This window comes from Parasteatoda tepidariorum, chromosome 5, assembly GCF_043381705.1.
Source record: "Parasteatoda tepidariorum isolate YZ-2023 chromosome 5, CAS_Ptep_4.0, whole genome shotgun sequence".
In the NCBI taxonomy this organism is placed as follows: domain Eukaryota; kingdom Metazoa; phylum Arthropoda; class Arachnida; order Araneae; family Theridiidae; genus Parasteatoda; species Parasteatoda tepidariorum.
In genome coordinates, this window is record NC_092208.1 from 16,270,260 (window position 1) to 16,290,900 (window position 20,641).

General features: G+C 27.0%; 1 protein-coding gene across 2 annotated transcripts in view; it reads left to right on the forward strand.

Moving 5' to 3' along the window:
• LOC107456948 (fibronectin type-III domain-containing protein 3A) overlaps nucleotides 1-19,931 on the forward strand; it is a 108,748-nt gene extending 88,817 nt beyond the window's left edge. The window contains exons 11-26 of one of the 2 annotated variants that reach the window (XM_043044810.2): nucleotides 92-157; nucleotides 1,289-1,416; nucleotides 1,828-1,984; nucleotides 3,027-3,113; nucleotides 4,450-4,588; nucleotides 5,309-5,374; nucleotides 6,429-6,541; nucleotides 7,208-7,313; nucleotides 8,948-9,120; nucleotides 10,013-10,207; nucleotides 11,492-11,566; nucleotides 11,749-12,002; nucleotides 13,901-14,104; nucleotides 16,290-16,456; nucleotides 17,247-17,371; nucleotides 19,341-19,931. In XM_043044810.2, coding sequence (XP_042900744.1) covers nucleotides 92-157; nucleotides 1,289-1,416; nucleotides 1,828-1,984; nucleotides 3,027-3,113; nucleotides 4,450-4,588; nucleotides 5,309-5,374; nucleotides 6,429-6,541; nucleotides 7,208-7,313; nucleotides 8,948-9,120; nucleotides 10,013-10,207; nucleotides 11,492-11,566; nucleotides 11,749-12,002; nucleotides 13,901-14,104; nucleotides 16,290-16,456; nucleotides 17,247-17,371; nucleotides 19,341-19,661 — 2,376 coding nt within the window. In that variant the 3' untranslated portion in view covers nucleotides 19,662-19,931. The remainder of the gene's footprint in view (nucleotides 1-91; nucleotides 158-1,288; nucleotides 1,417-1,827; nucleotides 1,985-3,026; nucleotides 3,114-4,449; nucleotides 4,589-5,308; nucleotides 5,375-6,428; nucleotides 6,542-7,207; nucleotides 7,314-8,947; nucleotides 9,121-10,012; nucleotides 10,208-11,491; nucleotides 11,567-11,748; nucleotides 12,003-13,900; nucleotides 14,105-16,289; nucleotides 16,457-17,246; nucleotides 17,372-19,340) is intronic. The other variant, XM_043044811.2, reaches the window with a different exon arrangement.
• The last annotated feature ends 710 nt before the right edge of the window (nucleotides 19,932-20,641 follow it).

Here is a 20,641-nt window from a genome sequence, read left to right on the forward strand (position 1 = left end):
TATATATATATATATAATAAAAAGTTCAGCAATTGTATGCTTCTTGCCATTTTTAAAGGCATGAATTGATAATTTTTGTATTTATTTCCAGTCAAGTGGTGATTCAAGCAGTTCCAAAGTTACTTATATATTAGAGTGTGATGAGATTAGCCAAGAGGTTAATATCTTTGTTTCTCTTTTTGTTTTATTACTAAGTACAAAGTTTAAAAATGAAAATGAATTACAAAAAATATTGTTTTGGTTCATGGCGTTTTTTTCATTCATTCTTTATTCATTTTTTTATCAAATGCAGTTACTGTAATTAATATAAGAGGACAGTTTTTTTTAAATGAAATTGTTCACATTATAGTAAACTTTATTGTTATTTTGTGTTTTAATTGTTTTTAACAATTTTAATAAGATAACAACTGTTTTAATTAGCAACTGTTTTTAACAAGTTTAACAATTTGTGCAAAACTAGTAAATTCTTAATATAATGTTAAAAAATTTGTTTTAATCGATATTTCATATTTTTCTTCGCATGTTTTTAATTTTTTAATTTTCTGCTTTGACATTTGGATGATGTAGATTATTTTTATATCAGTTTTTTTAATTCATTCTTTTACTTTTTCAATGTCTTAAATAGCTTAATTTAGAATTCAGTTTAATGCTAGCATTAATTGTATTCATTAAAAGACCATGAAATTTCAACATTTCTCTATTGGTTTTATAAAATTTTGAAATAAATACCATATTGTATAATACATTTTATTATGCTATTTTATTATTATTTTTTATTATTGGTAAGGTGCAAATAAGAATTAAATATTAAAAAATATCTTGTTTGCCTTTTACTTTAAAATATTTTGAAATATACGATTTTTTGAAATATACGAAAATATTATCTAAAATTTATTTAAAAACCTCTATTGAAGGTAATGAAGCTAAACATTAAATTTCTGATTACAGTAATGTTTATAATTTATATATTCTGAAAGTAAATTTTTTTTTAATAGAAATTAGTTATCTTTACTGTTTATACTTGAAATTTTAATAGCTATAAATGATTGGAGATCAGTTTCTTTTGTAATTAATTATCCGACTTTTTTTCAAGCTTAAAGCGAAAAACATCTTTTTGTCAATTTGAGAAATTTTTGACTTATCCATATAAATGCTGAAAAATATCTTTATGCTTATAATCATTGTAGTTTTTATAAGTTATGTATCAAATGTGTACTGACTACTTTTCTTTGAACAATAAACCAACTAAAATCTTATAATTTGATTTCTTTTTCTTTTCTTCTTCCAGCAGGGTTTCAGTCGAAATGGTTTTACAACTGTTTACACTGGACCACTCAAGCAGTTTAAAGTAACAAAACTAACTCCTGCAACTGGCTACAGGTTTCGGTTAGCTGCAATGAATGATAAAGGAAAGAGGTACATTTTTTTCCATTTCTAACGAGAAATTTATAAACTTTTTTCATTTTTGCTGTAAATAATAGTCATAATAATAATAAACTATAAAAATTCTTCTCATATGAAAAGCTCTTATTAAATGTGTAACATGCAAAAATGTAAATATATCTTTTTAAATATGTGTCTTTCAAGTGTATTTTTCAAAAATGAAAATTCGATCATGTCCTCAAAGTCAATTATGATGTTTATTTTCTGTTAATTTTAGTGTTTTTGACTGTTAAAAAAATTTTAAGTGTAAATTATCTTTGCATTATAACAATGTTTTTTTTCCATGTAAATTTGCAACATTAACTGTAATACAGTAGACACAAGCTGTAAATTGTTTTTGCTTGCTAGTAGTTTTATTAATGAGCCTTTCTTGTATGTTTGTAGTGCATTTAGTGAGACGTGCTGTTATTTTACAAGTGGCAATGCTCCTAGTCAACCTTCACCCCCAATTTTAAAACAAGCTTATATCAATCGACTTCACCTGGAATGGGAACGAAGAACATTTGATGATGACTTCAATCTGCAAATAGAAGATGAAATGGTAATGTTCTTCACTTCATTATTTGGCTTTAAAAAAAACATTATCAGCCAATTTTATTAAATTTTATTCTTACTTTACCAACCAATACAAAATTATTCAAAATTTAGATTGTAGGCTACTTATATTAAATTATTTATATTTAATAAAGATAGTTTTTTTGTATTTTTACTATTTCATATAACATTAAATGTTTTATCTACAGCTAACTTGATGCAAGTGTACAAGAATATCTATTAGTGTGTTTATTAGTATTGGTGTGTTGATCTAGTATTGGTGTGTTCATCTCGTATTTATATTTTTTTTTCTTCTGAAGGCTGTAAACTATATGAAAAATAGTATCACAAGTGTAAGAAGAAGCACTGGATAGTTTTTTTATTTGCCTAGTTTTATATAAATAATATAAAATTTATAAACTCACTGTTTTCACTTCTATGTTCCACTTCACTTTTTAAAGTTATTATAAAATTACTATTGCTTATTAAAATTATTAAAATGATGTTTATTAAAATAATTATAATTATTGCTTATTAAAATTATGAATTATTATTAATTATTATTAAAATTATGAAAGCAATATATTATTGCTTTCAATTCCTGTAGGTTTTAGTTTGAATTTCCTGCCATTTAATTTGCTTTCTTTCCTGTGCTGCATAACTGTTCTTCCCATGTTATTTAATGTGTAAATAGTGCAAAGACCTTTGCATAACACTTAAGCGCTTGTCTAAATACTTAATGTTCAGTGATTTAAGAAGAAATCTATCACTGACAATATGGTAGAATTTAACATCATTGTAAAAGTTTTAACAGGCTGACATTTATAAGTGATAGTATTTTAATTTATCTTTTTTCTTGATCTTATTGTAATTATTCGATTCATATGAATAGATTTGAATTTTTATATTTTGTGTATTCTAATTTGAAAGAATATGCTTGCAGACATTAATTTCCTTTAAATTATTGATTTAAAGTTGATATGTTTTTCAATAAAACTCTTTGAATAATTGAATCTTATAGGTATTTAATGTTGTGTTTTTTATTTCAGAGGCATGGTTTCTTCACAACTTATAGTGGTAGAGAAACACATTTCACATGTTCAGGGTTACGGGGAAATACGGAATATAAATTCAGGGTAAGTATTTGATGATTGAATTAAACAGTGTTTGAGTTTTCAAGTATATATATAAGTACTTTTCTGAATATATATAATATTCATGGTAATTCCATATTTTATATTTTTTAAATTTTTTTTTGTATAAGATGCACACAGGGAGCATTTTTGACAAAAAAGTTGGTACAGGGAGGAGATTTTTCCGCTTTTTAGCGGATTTCCGCTTTTTTCACTTTTATCTCTTAAATTTCAGTTTTTTTTTTTTTTTAATCAAAAATTCAGATTTTTCTGAAAATGTCACTTTTTTTTTATAAGTATTCCGCTTTTTCAGAAAATTCACCGATTTTCAAAGAGAAACAGAAAATTCAAACTACATAGCTACCAATCCTTTCTCATTGTTACTTATTTTCGCTATTTTCTCCCCTTTTACTCGCAGCAGATAAGATTTTCCGAATTTTTTACCCGCCCTCCAGATAGATCCAATTTTTGTAGTTCAGACGACGCTGCTTCTGACAAGCCTTGTAGAGGTCCCAAGCCTGAAATCTGCTAATATCTCGATTCTTATTCACACGATTTCAATATCAAACATAGCATTTCATATCTGCGTCTTGCGATTCTTATTCACGCGATTTGAATATTGTACGCTACGATTCTTATTTACGAGATTTAAAAATCCGATATTTTGATTCATATTTACGCCTTTTTAAAAAACCTATGTAGCGATTCGTATTCACGCAAGTTTAAAATTCAATGTCTTGATTTGCTCATGCGGTTTATAATATCAAACATTGATTTTCGTATTTATACGTGATTTTAAAATAAGGCATTGGGATTCGCATTCACGCATTCTAAAAATTATGCATCATAATTCTTATTTATGCAATCTAAAAGTTACGCATCATGATTCGTATTTACGCTATCTAAAAATTATGAATCGTGATTTGTATTTACGCGTTTTAAAATTTCTGTATCCCAGTTTGTATATTCTCATTTTCAAAATCGTATATCTAGTTTCATATTCATGTGATTTCAAAATCCATAATTGTTATTCATATTCACGCAATTTTAAGATCAACTATCGCGATTCTTGTAAGAAGTAAATTTCTTTTTAATTTGTTACTATAAAGGTGACTGTTTTTCTAACGACGATTATTAGTATATGTAAGTGTTACAACATCAGACCAACTNACTAAACATCCACATCTAATTATATTCCATATTTTCTTGTTGTCCTTAGTTGAGTGAAATAAATGTTTTTAAATTTTTTTAAATATAAGTTCTGTTTATTTTATAATTTACTAAAGAAACTGTTATTTTTTTAAAAAAATAATTTAATGTTTCCTATTATTTTTATCAGTTATGTGCAAGTAATGAAGAAGGCTCAAGTCCTTGGAGTAAAATAGTAACTTATTGTACACTGCCTGATAAATTAGGGTGTCCTGGTAAACCCGTTCCGAAGGGAAGAATCCATGCATCTTGTTTTAGGCTTACTTGGGGTAAGGTTTTTATAATTTATTCTGATCTAAAATTATTTTACATTTGAGATATAATATTTATATTTTTAATTAATATTTCCACCTTTTTGTTTTTTGAAAATACTTATTCATTTGTTTATTTTATCTTTATTTCAAGTCATTTATATTTGCCACACTATGAATGTTATTAACATTGTTATTACAGTGATATTAACTTTTTGATTACTTGATAACTTAACTTTTTGATATTATTTGATTACTAAATTTTTGATATTAGGTAACTTACTTTTTGATATTTTATATCAAAAATATTTTTCAATTCATTTTACTTTTGGTTATCTTTACTTTGTTGGCTTTATTGAGGTCTGGGTATTGTTGTTTTTGTTGCTAAAGTAATTTCAGAATGAATAAGATGGGTTATGAATAATTTCATTTATAATTTGTTTCTAGTTTTCTGAGTTTTATGGGGGGCTGGTGGAAAAATATTTCTCATAAAACTAATATTTCATGTACACATAAATAATTCTTATTTAATTATTTTTTGCAATTCTTCAAAAAGTTAGCTTGTAACTTTAGCTTTTTGTTTTGCTTTTAATATGCTTATAAAACTTAACTATCTTTTTTTGGGGGGGGGGGCAGGATATGAAGTTTACGTACCAGATTTGCTGTTTTCTATTTAACATGTTTTCAAATTTGTTATACTATAATATTCAGAGACATAATTGTTCATTCTAATTCCAGACCCACCTAAAGATTGTAAGCACTCTACAGTTACAAAATATATTCTAGAAGTGGATAGAGGATTCGGTAAGGATATCAACTCTTCTGTGTTTTAAAAAAACAGATTTATTTTAACAGCTTAATTATTTGTGTTATCTGTATTTTTATTTAATTGTCTACATTTTTTGTGCTTATTTCTTGACCAGATTCGTGTATTACTAAACGTTAATTTTTAATTATTGAATTTTTAAATATTTATGCATATCTTCTTGCTCAAAATTTTAAAATCAATCATATTTGAACAGTGAACATAATGCATGCAGCAAATTAAAAAAGCATGAATATTGAATATTATTAGCAAATTTCTATGAAAAAGTTAAAGTTTAAGCATATCTGTTATGGTAGAAGTCTAAATGACTTTTTTGGTAGAACTAGGTTTAAAAATAAGTTCAAGTATTTAATACAGGATTTGGCATGCTAGATATTAACTCTCAAAACATTAATTCTGGCTGTTTTAAGTTAGTCATTTTCCTGTGATGTATAATGGGAAAGTTAATTTATAATAACTTTCCCATTTATAAAAGTTATTAATATATAATAGTAAAAGAAAAAGAGAGTCATTAATGTATGAAGGAAAGTTATTAATATATAATAGTAAAGTTTCAATCCATTTTCTCAAAGTCTCAACACTTCTAGGATTAATGTAAAAAATAAAATTTTGTGCTTGTTGTTAGAATGTTGATTTATTTATTTCTGATTCCTCAAATGACAAAAAAACATGACAAATTATTGTATGTTATGTAATCAACAATGGCTAGGTATTATAATTAATGCTTCTACAAGTTTAAATTCTTATAATGAATGAAAAGAAATTATTTCTTAACGAAATATTCAAAATTGTATTTTTGGTTTTCGAAGAATTTTGAGAAAAATTGATAATTTTAATGAGAAGTAGAAGTATTGGGCAAATGAGGCACATGTAGTTCATCCCACCTTACAGATTTTTTCTTTTTTTAATTATAAATATCCAAAAATTATGATCATGTGTTTAAGTGATGGAAATTTCTGTTCATATTAGATCAAGTAAATGTTTAAATATTGCGCTAATGTAAGTTAATCTTATCTGATAAAACTATTTTAGGATTTGATGCTGTATATACAGGTCCAGATCCTGAATTTTTCCTAGAAAACTTGCTTCCAGGTACTACTTACAAAGTCAGGGTAGCATGCATCACTTCTGCTGGACATAGCCCAGTGAGTAATTTGACTTTTTCTTTTATTCTTCTCTTTGATTATTTTGAAAGACAATTTTTAAGGAATACAATGACGTTGTTAATTTTACGATCTATGTACATTAATTTTGCTTATGTGCACCAAGAAATATCAAGAGGACGTGAGAAATTACTTATTGCATTTTATTTTTCTCCCATTACTATAGTTCACTGATATTTTTATTTTAATATTATATCTTTGGATTCCTATGTAAACTAAAACAAATTTGCTAATCATAGCTGCCAAAGCTTGCACTCTCTATAATTACTCACCATTAAAATTAAAACACTATGGACATCACTTACTTTATTTTAATGTTGGTAAAATCGAATTTTTATTACTGAATATTTTAATTAAATATTTTGTAAGACATTGTATAAATCTTTTATTTTTTGGTAAAAATGTATTGTTTGTTGGTTGTTAGAAGAACACAAAAGAAACTATACTTTTTTTTTTAAGGTTTACTTTATAAAAACGAATAGTTTCTTTTATAAAGCTTTATTTTTGCCGTTATTTTTCTATTTAATTATTCTACGTTTAAATATGTGCCTGTCTATTTTAAAATTATTTTCGTTTTTCATACTAAAGGAATTTTTGCTCTTGCTGGAGTTTTCTAACCTATCTAAAAGTTTTATTTTCATTTTCCAGTATTCTGATGTTAACAGTATTACCACTGCTGCAGTCAGTCCAGGGAAGTGTGCACAGCCAAAACTTCAAAGCAAACCTGAAGCATCTTTTGTATGTCTTGACTGGGGTAAGTGCCCTGTTTATGTTTTATTCACCTCTTAAGCAATAAATGTTAACATTTAATTTCTGGTCGATATGGATTTTATACAAATCTATAAATATTGTAACAAACTTGAAGGGGAATCAAGCTAGTCGCAAACTCATTAAACTGCAATAATACAACTATTACTGAGCCTATTAGAATTCATTAATTTAATTTTCGACAATAATTAATTTCAAAAATATAATTAATATATTTTAAATGAAAAGTAACCATTCAAAATCACGTACATGAATATATTCGTAAATGGGCAGCTCTCCTTGCGAAATAAGGGGACATTTCTTTTCGTGAGTAGCTATTCAATTCTTAATCCTTATGACATGCCCTTCTTCTCTTAGAAGTTTGTCTCAACATTCACAGGACATCCTGTATATCTATGTTAAAATGTCCCAGCAATTATGATGAATACAAAATCAATCCTACAAGAAATCAAAAAATGTTATTTCTGTTCTTTTTTTCCCCTTGAAATTAATTAATTTTAAAACTGAAGATTTTATGAATAACTTAAAATTAAATAAATAGTGATCACAGAATTCTATGTGTGGTTATCAACTGTCTGTTTGATTTCATATTTGAACTGATTTGTTCCTATTTAATAGTGATAAACCCTTTTTTTTTCTCAACGGGGATAACTAATCCTTAGCATTGTTATGATTGACTAATCCTTAGCATTATTTCCATGTAAGAAACTTACAAGTTTCTGAAATCTTCAATCTTCAACATCACATTACTCAGAAACATCTTAATGACTTGTAATTAACATAATTTTTTTTTTTTTAGCCTAATAAAGCACTTTTGTACTATTTGAAGATATCTCATTTTAAATAGTGTATATAGTGCGCATGGTATATATTAAAATAGCTCATTTGAATAAAAAATTAGGAAAAGAAGAAAAATACCTCCTGATTCCCTGAAAAAAATTAAACTTAATTTTTTAATTAAGATCGAATTTAAATTGCAAAAATCCCGTTTAAACTATGACATGTGAAAAAGTTTCACTTGTCATAGTTTGGTTAAGTTCCACTTATGGTGGTAATAATGTGTATTAATAATCACTATTTCCTCTCATTACTGCTTAGTGGTAATAATTTGAATTAAAAATTATTTATCATTTATTTCTCATTCAAATAGTGTTAAGTATTTGTTATTTTTAAACAATACCATTTTATATATTAATAATAAGTTTTCCTTTTTCGTCAAATTATCTTCAATTATATAAGCAAATTAATGTTTTTTTATTGTTTTTGTTAAACTTAATATCCAGTTGTTATTTACTAATGCATTAAAGGTTTTAATTACTAATAGAATTATTGGGCTTTAATTAAAAAAAATAAATAAATGTTCAGTTATAATTGACAAATTAAGTGGATGAGGAAGTTAGGAAACATTTACAAACAATTAAATAAATATTGTGCAGGAACAAATTATGACTTGGCTCTTTAAAGTCAATGACAGGTTCATCATATAAAATTTATTATTGCTGCCTAAGCAATAAAGAGTTTGCTGAATGTAGTAAAATTTTGTACTTGTCATTTGTTACCTTTATTCGCTATCCCATTGAATTCTTCTGAAAATAATTTTTGCTTTTTCTACATTTGTAGCTCACCCCGAGCATGATGGTGGAGCTGCTGTATCAGAGTATGAAGTTGATATGACGAGTCCTGACAACATAACACTTCAGGTGTATAAAGGTCCTGAGACTTCTTGTATAGTCAATGGTCTGTTTCCTGGCAGGCCATACCTTTTCCAAGTTCGAGCTTATAACAGAGTCGGGGTAAAATTCCTTTCTTCAATTTTAACTCTGCATTAGTTGATCTGATTGTTCTAATTTATTTTACTTGTAGCAAATTTATTAGACTTAGCATGTACAGTAATTGATAGTATTATGATCATTGATAGAAACTTCTGATTTTTGTTTAAAGTTTGGCGATATACTGTCTACTTCCTTTTAAAAATAAAATCTGGTAGTTGATTAAAAAAAATACACCTTTAATTAAAAATATTCTTTTATGTTCATCATGATGCATCATTCAGTTTTGTGCATCTCAGTTAAATGTTCATTGTAGCAAATATACTTGCCTAAGTGATTGGTATTTCGGGTAAATATATTAAAACATACAAATGTACTTACATATTAAAAAAAAAAACTTTTAATATTTTAAATCATAATTACATAAGTTTTTTTTTTAAATAAATATCTAATGCAATTATCTGTTAATAAAGAATATGTATATAAAAAATAAATAAATAAAATAAAGTAAATATATTTGAAAATTTTTGAATGTTATTAATGATATTAGTAATGTTATTAGTAATTAATATTTTTATATCAAGAAATATGCATGTTTGCAGCCCTTTAAGGAGAATTGTAACAGAAACTCACATTTATTTTTGATAATAATATAAAACACTAAAATTGCAAGTTTTCAATTTTAAACTTATTGATTTTTAATTGAATTTAAACTTTAAAATTTGAAAAATATATAGACTAGGCAGGTTGCTTCAGTTTGTTAGCTCATACAACAATCACAGTTTTTTTGGCCCCTATTGGCTAAAATTCTGGTTATTTTTTTTGCCTAACTAAACTTTTAAAAAGAATAGAATGTTTTACTCCATAACAAATATTTTTGCCTTAAAAATATATTCATGTGTTTTGACTTACCTAGGCTGGGCCATTTTCGGATCCCTTGGAAGTGGTGAGTGGGGCTGGGCCACCCGATTCTCCCCGCAATCTAACTGCAACCTGTGATTCTTCTGTCACCTGTCGACTGTCCTGGGAGGAACCACTGAATAATGGTGCTGCCATTACTAGTTATCAACTCCAATGGAGTACAGAAGATGATGAGGAGAGTTTTTCAGAGGTCAGCTTACAGCTCTATTTTTCTTGTGGATATCTATTTTTCTCATGATCTTACTTTATTTTTAGTTGGCATCACCTTTATTTTATGTGGTTTTTAGTTTAATTAACCAAATAACTTAATTAGTGTGCTTTAATTTGATTCTTATTTTGAGATGTCTTTTAATTGAAAATGACTAACTAAAAGTTATCAATCTGCATGATTATAGAATTCTATATTTTTAAAGGAAATAAATGACTCTGTGAGAAGAAAATGGGATTCTATGCTGTATTTAAGACCAAGAATATTAGTTTTATAATCATTCTATTAGAACCTTGAAATGGAAATGGGTGCATTAAACAGAGGAAAGATTTTAAGCTATTGCAAATGAATTGGAATTGTAGTTTGTAATGAATAGAATTATTATTATTATTTTCTTCTTTTTTGCAGAAAATGAAATTTTATCAAATTTTTTATAAAATTTCTACAGTTGGTAACATTTAATTTCACATATACAAATCTCAAAGTTGAACTTAAATTATGAATACATTGTATTAACTATTGCTTGATTTACATACAGAATTATTTAAAAGATGCCCAGGGGCATTTTACATAACTATTTGATTGAAATTTATATTGATGTTAGTAATAATTCACAATGTGTGTAAGGATTTTCAGTATAACCAATTAGACATAATTTTCAATCTGCTAGGTTTAACTCAGATTGTTCAATTTCTTACAACACTCAATAATATACATTTATTATGAGTTTTTTTTTAATGAATTATGTAAGTCAGCATTATAAATCTCATATAGATTGTATGAAATTATTTCTAGTACAAAAGTTAAATTGGCTTTGAATATTTGAACTTTAATAAAGTTTAGGTTTTGACAAGTTTTTCTTTACAAATTGTTGTTAAGTGATAGTGGTGTGAATAAGAGTTCAGTTGGTCTAATCCCCTTTAATTCAGACACCATACCTGTTTCGAAATTTTAGGATAGTTCCCTTTAAAAATTAAAAACAATAGCTTGTACAGATGTGACTAAATTAGTCCAATTTTTTCGTCATAAGTGGTAAAATCTCTATGAATGCTGCTTAATGTTATCGGATTTTGTTATTGTCACTACTTGTTATTTTGTCAATGTGTCCTGAAATTGGAGTACATCTGAATGGCTCCTGTTTATTTAAATTGATTATAGATATTAATTTTATAACAATTTTGCTTTCATAATCAAATACACATTTTTTGCTTTAATAAAGGAAAAACTGGTTAATATCTAATTTTGAACATAATTTTTTTTTTAAAGCTTTATGATGGTCTTTGTCTGCATTATGAAGTTCAAAGGCTGCTTCCTGCAACTTCATATTATTTCAAAGTTCGAGTAAGTTGTATTTCTGTTGTAAATTATTTGTATATTGTGTTAAAATTCTTAATTTCAATACATAATTGAAACATTGGCTTAAACTTTAGTATAACCTTTATTAACATTGCTTTGGAAATGATCCAATTGTTTAACATTATCTTTCTGTGATTTCAGCTTACATAAATTTGTATTCTTTTCAGGCAATTAATGAAGCCGGACCAGGACCTAATAGTGATACAATCATGTACAGAACACCTGCTTCCCTACCTGGTGTGATATCTAGTGTTAATGTAAAAACCTTATCAAATTCTATATATTTATCTTGGACTGAGCCACCCACAAATGGTTCCGAAATAATTAGTTACAATGTAGAACTTGATGATGTACTGTATAATACGGAAGAAAATATTCCTGAATTGTGTATAGAAGATTTGTCTCCAGAAACAGTGTACAGGTAATTTTGTTCTTTTTGTATCTTTAAAACTTTTTGATTAGCTCTTTTTCTTGGATGGTGTTCAAAGTTTTTTTTTTTACTTCTAAGTATTAGAAGCACACTATATAGTTAGTCTGAATTTCTAACAGTGAATTTCACTTTATGTATGAAATATAATAAATTTATAACAGCAGTAAAAAAAAAAGCTCTTTGGATCAGATTTTTTTATGAAAAAAGAATCATTAAAAATGTGCTAATTTAAAACATCAACTATTTTTTTAGCAGCTGATAAATTGAATTTTATATTTAAAAAATGTCCAGCTCAAACATAGTGCTTCTCATCTCAAATCAAAATTTGCTGTGTATATGACTTATTATATATTATTAAAATGTCATATAAGAGACAGTCTGCTTATGCAATAATATGCTTTAAATAATAAGTAGAATTAGTCTTTTTAGAAAAATATTTATAATGTTTACAAATGACAGTTATCGCCAGTGTCACAATAAGTAACAGATTATTTACAATCAAAGGTTGTCGCGTTAGAAAAAAAAAATGTGCTCTTTCAAATAATTGCTTTTTAGAAAAGTGTCATGTAGTAATCCTGTTACACTGATTTAAAATGGTCGCAGTTACAGTTAAAGGGAATATGCAACTTACTGACCTAAATAAATTTTTTTATGCTGTAAAATAAAATTCTGTTTAAATACTATAATGCCGTTTTTTAGCCTTTCTTTTTGTCTAATGTTAACGCTTATCGCAATCAAGTTATGTGTATTGAAATATGTTAGTTGTTATGTACTGAAATTTTGCTATTAGTGAAAAGTACAATGCATATACATAGTTCGGAAAGCACTATTTTTGGCCAAAATGTTCTTATTTTTCGGTATTCTAGCACTTTTTCACTCCTTAGACTCATTTTCTTTCAATCTAGGAGGGCTCTGAAAACTAAAAGCAGGGTATGTGATTTTTTCACAAATATCACAGTATTACACATATCTCAAAACCATTGTTTCACAAACTTTCACGATTCAAAAACTTATGATTGGAGGAAATTTTGAAACTTATGCTAAATCCTGTTAAAAGAGATGTTCATATACATATGATTCTTCTGCCAATTTGATTCTGTTTGGACAGTTTTCTTCATTTTGAATATTTGGAACTGTGCTGGAATCTGCTGATATCGAGATTCTTATTCATGTGATTTTAATATGAATAATCTATTTCCATATTCACCTGATTTAAGTTACGTGTTACGATTCATATTCTTGTGATTTAAAAAATTTTTATGTCTACTTATATTCAAGCAATTTAAAAATCAACTATAGCAGTTTGTAAGACCCAATGTTGTGATTCAAAACTTAAGTTTATTCACTTTAAGTTTAAAGACCAATGTCGCGCTCGTATTCACGCGTTTTTGAAATCCACTATTGCGATTCGTATTCAAGAGGTTGTAATATCAAATATCGATTTTCGTATTAATGTTTATATGTGATTTAAAAACTACTCATTGTGATTTGTAATCATGCGATCTGAAGCTAATGCATCGTGATTTGTATTTTTGTGATTTAAAAATTCAATATTGTGATTTATATTCATGCCATCTTAAAATCCGATGTCTCAATTATATTCATGTGATCTTATAATCCAATATCGCTAATCTTGTAAAAAGTAAGTTTTTTTTTAATTAGTTAATATAAAGGTGTGATATTCTTTGTTAGTAAGTAAATTAATTAAGTATGTTGGTTTAAATATGAAACATATATAGTTTATAAATTAATATCTTGATATCGATTTTTTGCACATAAAATTTTCATTTTGGGTCACAATTACCTCAGGTTGACTTATCATGCTTTGTGTTCCTATTTTTCTTTTTATCAATGTATGAATTGTTTTTAATGTTGGTTATCCTTTGCAGCCTACGCATCCAAGCAGTGAATGAAGTGGGTGTTGGTCCATTTAGTGATCCAATATCTGTTGAAACTATGAAATCTCCACCTTCCCCTCCACATCTTGAGTGTGTGACTGTCAGCCATAATTTCTTGAGGCTGAAATGGGGGGATCGTCGAGAAGAGGAAGACTCCTTGTATTACACAGTAGAAATGTCTAACAGATCTAAGAGGTAACAATTTGAAATTTGCTGATATATGTTAAGCTGATATTTTTATAATGAATTAACATCTGTAAATTAGGTAGAAGAAATTTTTTCTAGATTTAGTTCTGGGCTTAAGGAATTTGTATTTGGTGTTTAAATTTATTTTTATTGGTTTCTTATTCAACATAGGGAAAAAAACAAGGTAGCCAAAATTACCCAGGTTCTTAAGTCAAAATCTTAGACATTTGTTTTTATATGGGAGTAAAATAAGCAAAACCAATTTGTGAATACTTTATTTATTTTTTCTATTATTGCCTGTTTTATTTAAAAAAAAAAATTTTTAAATTTTTTATAAATCTTTATTTTGTTATTACATCTTTATTTTATTATTACATTTAATTATTCTTTCTTCCTCGAATTTCATGTTTGTTTTATGGATGTTTCTACATTCGTTAAATTAAATGAGAAGTGCCAATCTTGCTTTTCTCTCTCTGTAGCATCCTTCTATTCATTTAGCTCTTCAAATATAACTATATATCTTTATTTTTGGTTCCTCTTTATTTATTATTTTCTATCATAAATAAATTTTTCCAAAAAAATTAATATTTTAACAAAAACTTTAATATTTATTTGTCATATAATAATAAAATGACCAAATCTGAAAAATTGTAGTTTTTAAAGCTGGGATAGTTTCCCAAAATATCTGGATATTTAGTGTTAATTTTGCCTCTAATAGACACTTTAAATAAATGTTTGAGATTCTGCTGAATTAAAATATATATGTTAAATCTATGATGGACTTTTGTTAAGCCTCTTTTCTGTAAATTTTATCTTTTAGTTCAGCCAATCACAAAGTGTAACTTGTATATTGAAATAACATTTGGACACAAATATTGCCCATTAATATTGCCAATCATTTATGTAGGTACATCACAGTTTAATATAAGATAAGGAGTTAAGCTAAGGTGTACTAACCACAGTACAAATACACATTTGTACCCAGTAAAAGTAACATGGAAAAAAAACCCAACATATTTGGATGCTTAAAAGCTTTCATACAAAGTGGGGTAGGACTTTTTGGGGCAATACTATTTTTTCTGCCATTATGTGATAGCATTAACAAACACATAAGTTACATGAAATTTAAGGGATAAAAATTGCAAATTCATTTCATTTTAATGGTTATTATATGTGACAGAAATATAATGAAAATATTATTATCGACTTTATAGATCATAAAATTCCGAGTTACTTAAATTGCATTTTAACAGTCATTTTACAAACGAATTATTTTCACATTGATAAACTATCATTAAATGGAAACACTTCTGTTTCAATATCGGCAAGATTACAACCAATAGCCTTGATTTTTAGCTGAGTTCTCAAAAAGCTATAAGTAACTGTTAATTTTTTTTTCTTAAACTATTTTTTAGAAAGAGGCCAAAATTGACCAAGTTGACCATATGATAAAGTTTAGGTATGTTATTTAGAAGTTGCTGATTAGGCTCTCTTGAAGTGAGAAAATTAGATATATAATGTAAACTTGGCATGTACTTATTTTTAGAAATAAATCTACTTCAAGAATTATAAATTTTCAAAATTTTTTTGATTCATTGATATTATTTTACATAAAATATGTTTGTTTGATTTTTTTAATTTAACACTGTAGTGATTTCAGCAATTTAGCAAATTCTAACCTAGATATTCTCTTGAGGAAATAATCTTCTAAATTATGAAGAGAATTGTTTACTTTAAGGTAAAAAATAAATAAATGAATGTAGTAATAACACAATGTTTTAGCAGCAAGTGGTGAATAATTATTATTCATTTGGTTGTCTGAATATTCCTTATTTAAACATTTTCCTAATTTAGATATTAGTTTTTTTTTTTATAGTTTAGAATTCTAAATACATCAATGCTTCTCTGAATCGTTTATATTTCTAATTATATTATGGTTAAATATTCTTGTTTCATTTCTACTATGTTCTTGAATTTTTTAGTTCTTTTTTTATTGTCTGTATTGATTGTTTTTTTAAAAATAAAAATTGGTAGCAAAAAATTTATACAATCATCAAAATGTAAAATTTTTTGCTTTCTTTAGTGTTATATGCTTCAAATGATGATGAAAATAATGTTTGATTGTTGATGATGAAAATAATACTTTTATACACAATATGCAACCTAAGACTATTATTTTTTTTCTTCCTTTTAGCTTTGTACCAGTCTACCATGGAACTAGTTTAGGGTGTAAAGTGAACAGGCTTCAGGAAAATACCTCTCTTTTATTCCGTATTTGTGCCTCAAATGAATCTGGTCAAGGTCCTTACTCTTCTGTGTTTACATTTCGTACAACCAGGGCACCACCACCTTTGCTTAAAGGTCAGTGACTGTAAAATGGTCTTTCCTTTCTAATTTCACATTGACACGTTTTTGTTAGGTCTCTGTCTAAGTTAGTGTTGTCACTAGTAAAAGAATACAAAATATTTAATTCTAAATTAACAAAAATTCTTTGAAAGAAACGCGCTTAAAAGCATCAGAATTTTCAAAAGAAAGAATAAATATAGCAATAGAAAAAAACGAAGGAAATAAAAAATATGACCACCGAAGCCGACGTCTTCAGGGGGTACCGACCTCGGAAGCCATAAAACAAAACCTTTTCTATTGAGAGAGAGGCAAATTTAAATGCCAAAAGTAACTCTCTCAGTACCCTGAAGGTTTTGTATAAGTCCAGAAAAAAATATATGAAATACATAAAACCAATTCAGAAAAGAAATTCAAACAAAAACTTGAGAAAATAAAAACTCACATAAAACCGGTCAAACAGCGATTTCACAAGCAAACTAAATGCAAAGGAAACACTTAAAACAAAAGAAAACAACGCCCTCAATTAAAATGCGCAGATTGAAAAAAAGAAGAAAACAAGAGACGTTGGACGTTTGTTACGTAATCTTCTCTTTTACTTTTTTTCAAAAGGTGCTTATTTGTTGTTGAAAAATCTGGTTACACACCCTGAAAATGCTTTTAAATTTTGATGCAAAAGCCTCTTTTATCATCATAAAACTGAAATCATTGTTAAGTATTATGTTGGATTTGTAAGTGAGGAAAAAATCCTTTAATTCATAATTTAATTTAATTGGTCAATGACTTACAAATATTTTATTCATTGCAGCACCAAAAATAATAAGTGTAACAGAAGATAACTGCCAAGTAGAATGGACAGGTGTGAAAATATCACAAGGTGTGCTACATTATCAGTTACAATTATCTTCAGCTTCCTCTTCTGATAGTATAATGGTGAGTGATAATTTTTTTTTATAAATAAAAGATATACAATCAAACTTCAAAAACTATGTTTTGAAATATAATTTTTTTTTTTGAATTTGTGGTTCTGTAAGAAAATTACAAAATTTTTTCTTATATTTATGATATTTATAAAAATCATTAAATTCAGATTAAAATTCGAAATGTCTCAGGTTTCAAATTGTATCAGTTTGTATAATCTTCAATTGTTTATGTGAGTTAAGCATATCTTCAAACTTTTCTGGTTCATTTAAAGTATCTTTATTCTTTTTGTTTTATTGTTTGCGTGATTATTGATTGCAAAGTTGTTTTATTGTTTGCATAAGATAACAATTTTGCTTTTTGTATGAAACTACTCCCATTTCTTGTAGTTCAGCTACATCTTGTGGCAATAAATTTTACATTCAATCCCGTTTACACTTCAGTTTAGTGCAACCGAGCTATTTTCCACTTTTGCTTTATTAAATTAATTCTGCATTCAATCCATTTTACATTTAGATTAAATAAATGTTACTACGCCCAACTTTGAGCTATTAAATTCTACATTCAATGAAATTTATCTTCCGTTTAGTTACACAACTGTTAAATACAATATTCTCAGGAATAATTGTTCACATGGGAATTCGTATTTCTTTAATCCATGTCAGATGAATGAATCTTCATTATTTATGAGTATCACAAGCACCCTCTATGAGAGAAAATATTAAATAACAAAAAAAAATCATGTTAATGTTGCGTCTTAATCGAATTTGAACTAATTAATGTAACATTGCATAATTGTTATTATAACTACACCCAACTCTTCTGTTATTAAATTCTATAGTTTGTCTAAAGTAAGAACTCCCCTAGCCGTTTGTCTGGGTCCATGGCGGTGACTATGGTAATGAGGTATAACTATTTCAAGTAGGGGTATGGGGTCACTGTTTAGGACAGGTTTTGGATTGGGTCAGTGGAAAAAGGGAATATTTTCCTTTGGTTTATTGTGTTGGCCCTAGGGTGAAGAAAAGCTGTCCTCCCTGAAAAGCGCAATTCTTGTTTGCATTGCAGCAGACGGTACAACACTTTGTGGTGGGGGGAAGTTCTTATCATAGACAAACTATACATTCAATCCAATCCTGTCCTATTTGGTAGTTAAATTTTCCCTTATATATACTATCAGGGTGGCAAGCATTTTAAAAAGCGCTTATTTTTGAATTATACATTTTAAAAGCCCTTAAATGTGTTTTTTTTTTTTTTTTAAAAAATTGGGATTTATAAAAAGTGCTTAATTTTCTATCTTTTAAAAATGGATTTTTTCTTTGCCTTGTCGATAGTCGTTCTAAATTACAAAAAATGCATGATTTTTCAGAATTTTCTCTGCAACATTTATCGTAAACTAGTTATTTTATCATGATTGTGTAAAGTTTTTGAATTTTATTGATTTTATGTTCATAAATTAAGAACTTTAAATGATAGGAACATAACGTGTGACATTTTTAAAAAGTGCTTTTTCATGGTGTGTTATTAAAAAGTGCTTAATTTTTCTGCAACTCTGCTGTATTTTTCAAGATATTCTCAATTTTCAGATTTCATTTCCCCCTTCTAATATCGAACCGAAAAATCTCTTTCTTTTTACAGTGTCTGATATAATCAAGAAAAGAGTTCTTTGTCAGAAACTAGTTATTTTATCAGAATCATGCAGTCTTTGAAAATTAATTTGCATTTTGTTAAAGTATATAGTGCTTAAAAATATTTTTTGAGTGCTTAAAAAGTGCTTATTTTTTGTTGAAAGATTTGGTGACTCACCTTGAGAAAAAAAATATTAATTACTGCACAAAACCATTTTTTTTTTTTTTTGGAAACTGATTAAAAATATTTTTTGAGTGCATAAAAAAGTACTTAAAAGGTGCTTATTTTTTGTCACTCTGACTGTTATGATGTGTTTCATTCATTATTTATTGTTTTAATTTTTTTTTCTTTTTAGGTGTACCAAGGATCTGACACAAAATGCTTTGTAAGTAACCTAGAACCCAATACTCAGTACACCCTGCGGATAGCTGCTGTACGCCCCTGCGAGGATGGGGACTTAATAGGAAATCTCAGCCCCCCTACACCCTTTACAACCTCAAGCATAGACACTGCCCCTCACACTTCTATGGCATTACCCCAAACAATCTCTCAAAGTGAGAGGAGGACAATGAACGATAGGCATCTGTCAATGGCTTTAGTTTTTGCCTTTGTCTTATCTTCCTTTTTATTTGCCATGTTGCTGGAACACATATTTTGCTTCACTACACAAACATAATTTTGTCATTATTATTTACATTACACTGTAACACAATTGCTCATTCCTGGTGCTTTAACGCTTAAGTGATGGCAATACTGGATATTTTTTGGGTTTTTTTATTAAATGTTTGAGAATATCTAGCCTGTTTTTTGAGATATATAAGCTCCTTCTTCTTCTACTGCTATTTAAAACTATTTTCTCTTTTTCTTTCCTTCTGTAACTTATCACAATGAAAATTATTGTTTTGTTATTTAAATGTTATTAGTCATGTAAATTGGTTTACAAAAATATTTTTATATATATATATTTTATTGTGTAATGCTCGCGATATCTGCATTTTTTTATTGTTAGCTTTGATTCTAAGTTGTCTGTTTTATGAGCTGTTGTGAAATTTTGTGTATTTAACTATGTTTATGATTGTGTGGTAAGTGCTGTTTTATTTAAAATTTATAGTTTTTCTAACTTGATGGGTTTCTATTAATTTAGGCGGACCAATGTTTCATGTCCATTAATTTAATTGTTAGACTTTTTATATTCTTTATTTATTTGTATATGTAAAAAAAAAAATTATTTTAACCTTTAGTTTAGTTATATTAAAGCTCTTCTAAATCCTGATTTTATTTTTGAAGAAAAGTTTAAATGCTCTTTTGCTATTATTTCAAGTCATTGCTAAAATACAATTTAATAATCAATCAGCAAGTTTAATAATCATCTTTATGACTGATTATCTGATAGTGGTGATCATGTAATACATTTTCATTCTTTTTTTTTTTTTAATGAAGGCTTAGTGACCAATTTTAAAAAGTAAGTTTGCTTTAAATTTTGCTTTCATACTGAAATAACTAAATCATATCTAAAAAAAGTTTTTGAAGTAAAGAAAAAATTGAACCAATCAAAAGAATTAAAAAAAAAAAGAGTATAACAAAACAGCACTTACTATTTGAAAATATTTATTTGTATTTCTTTGTCTTTAATTATAATCTTTTTCTAAGTGTCAT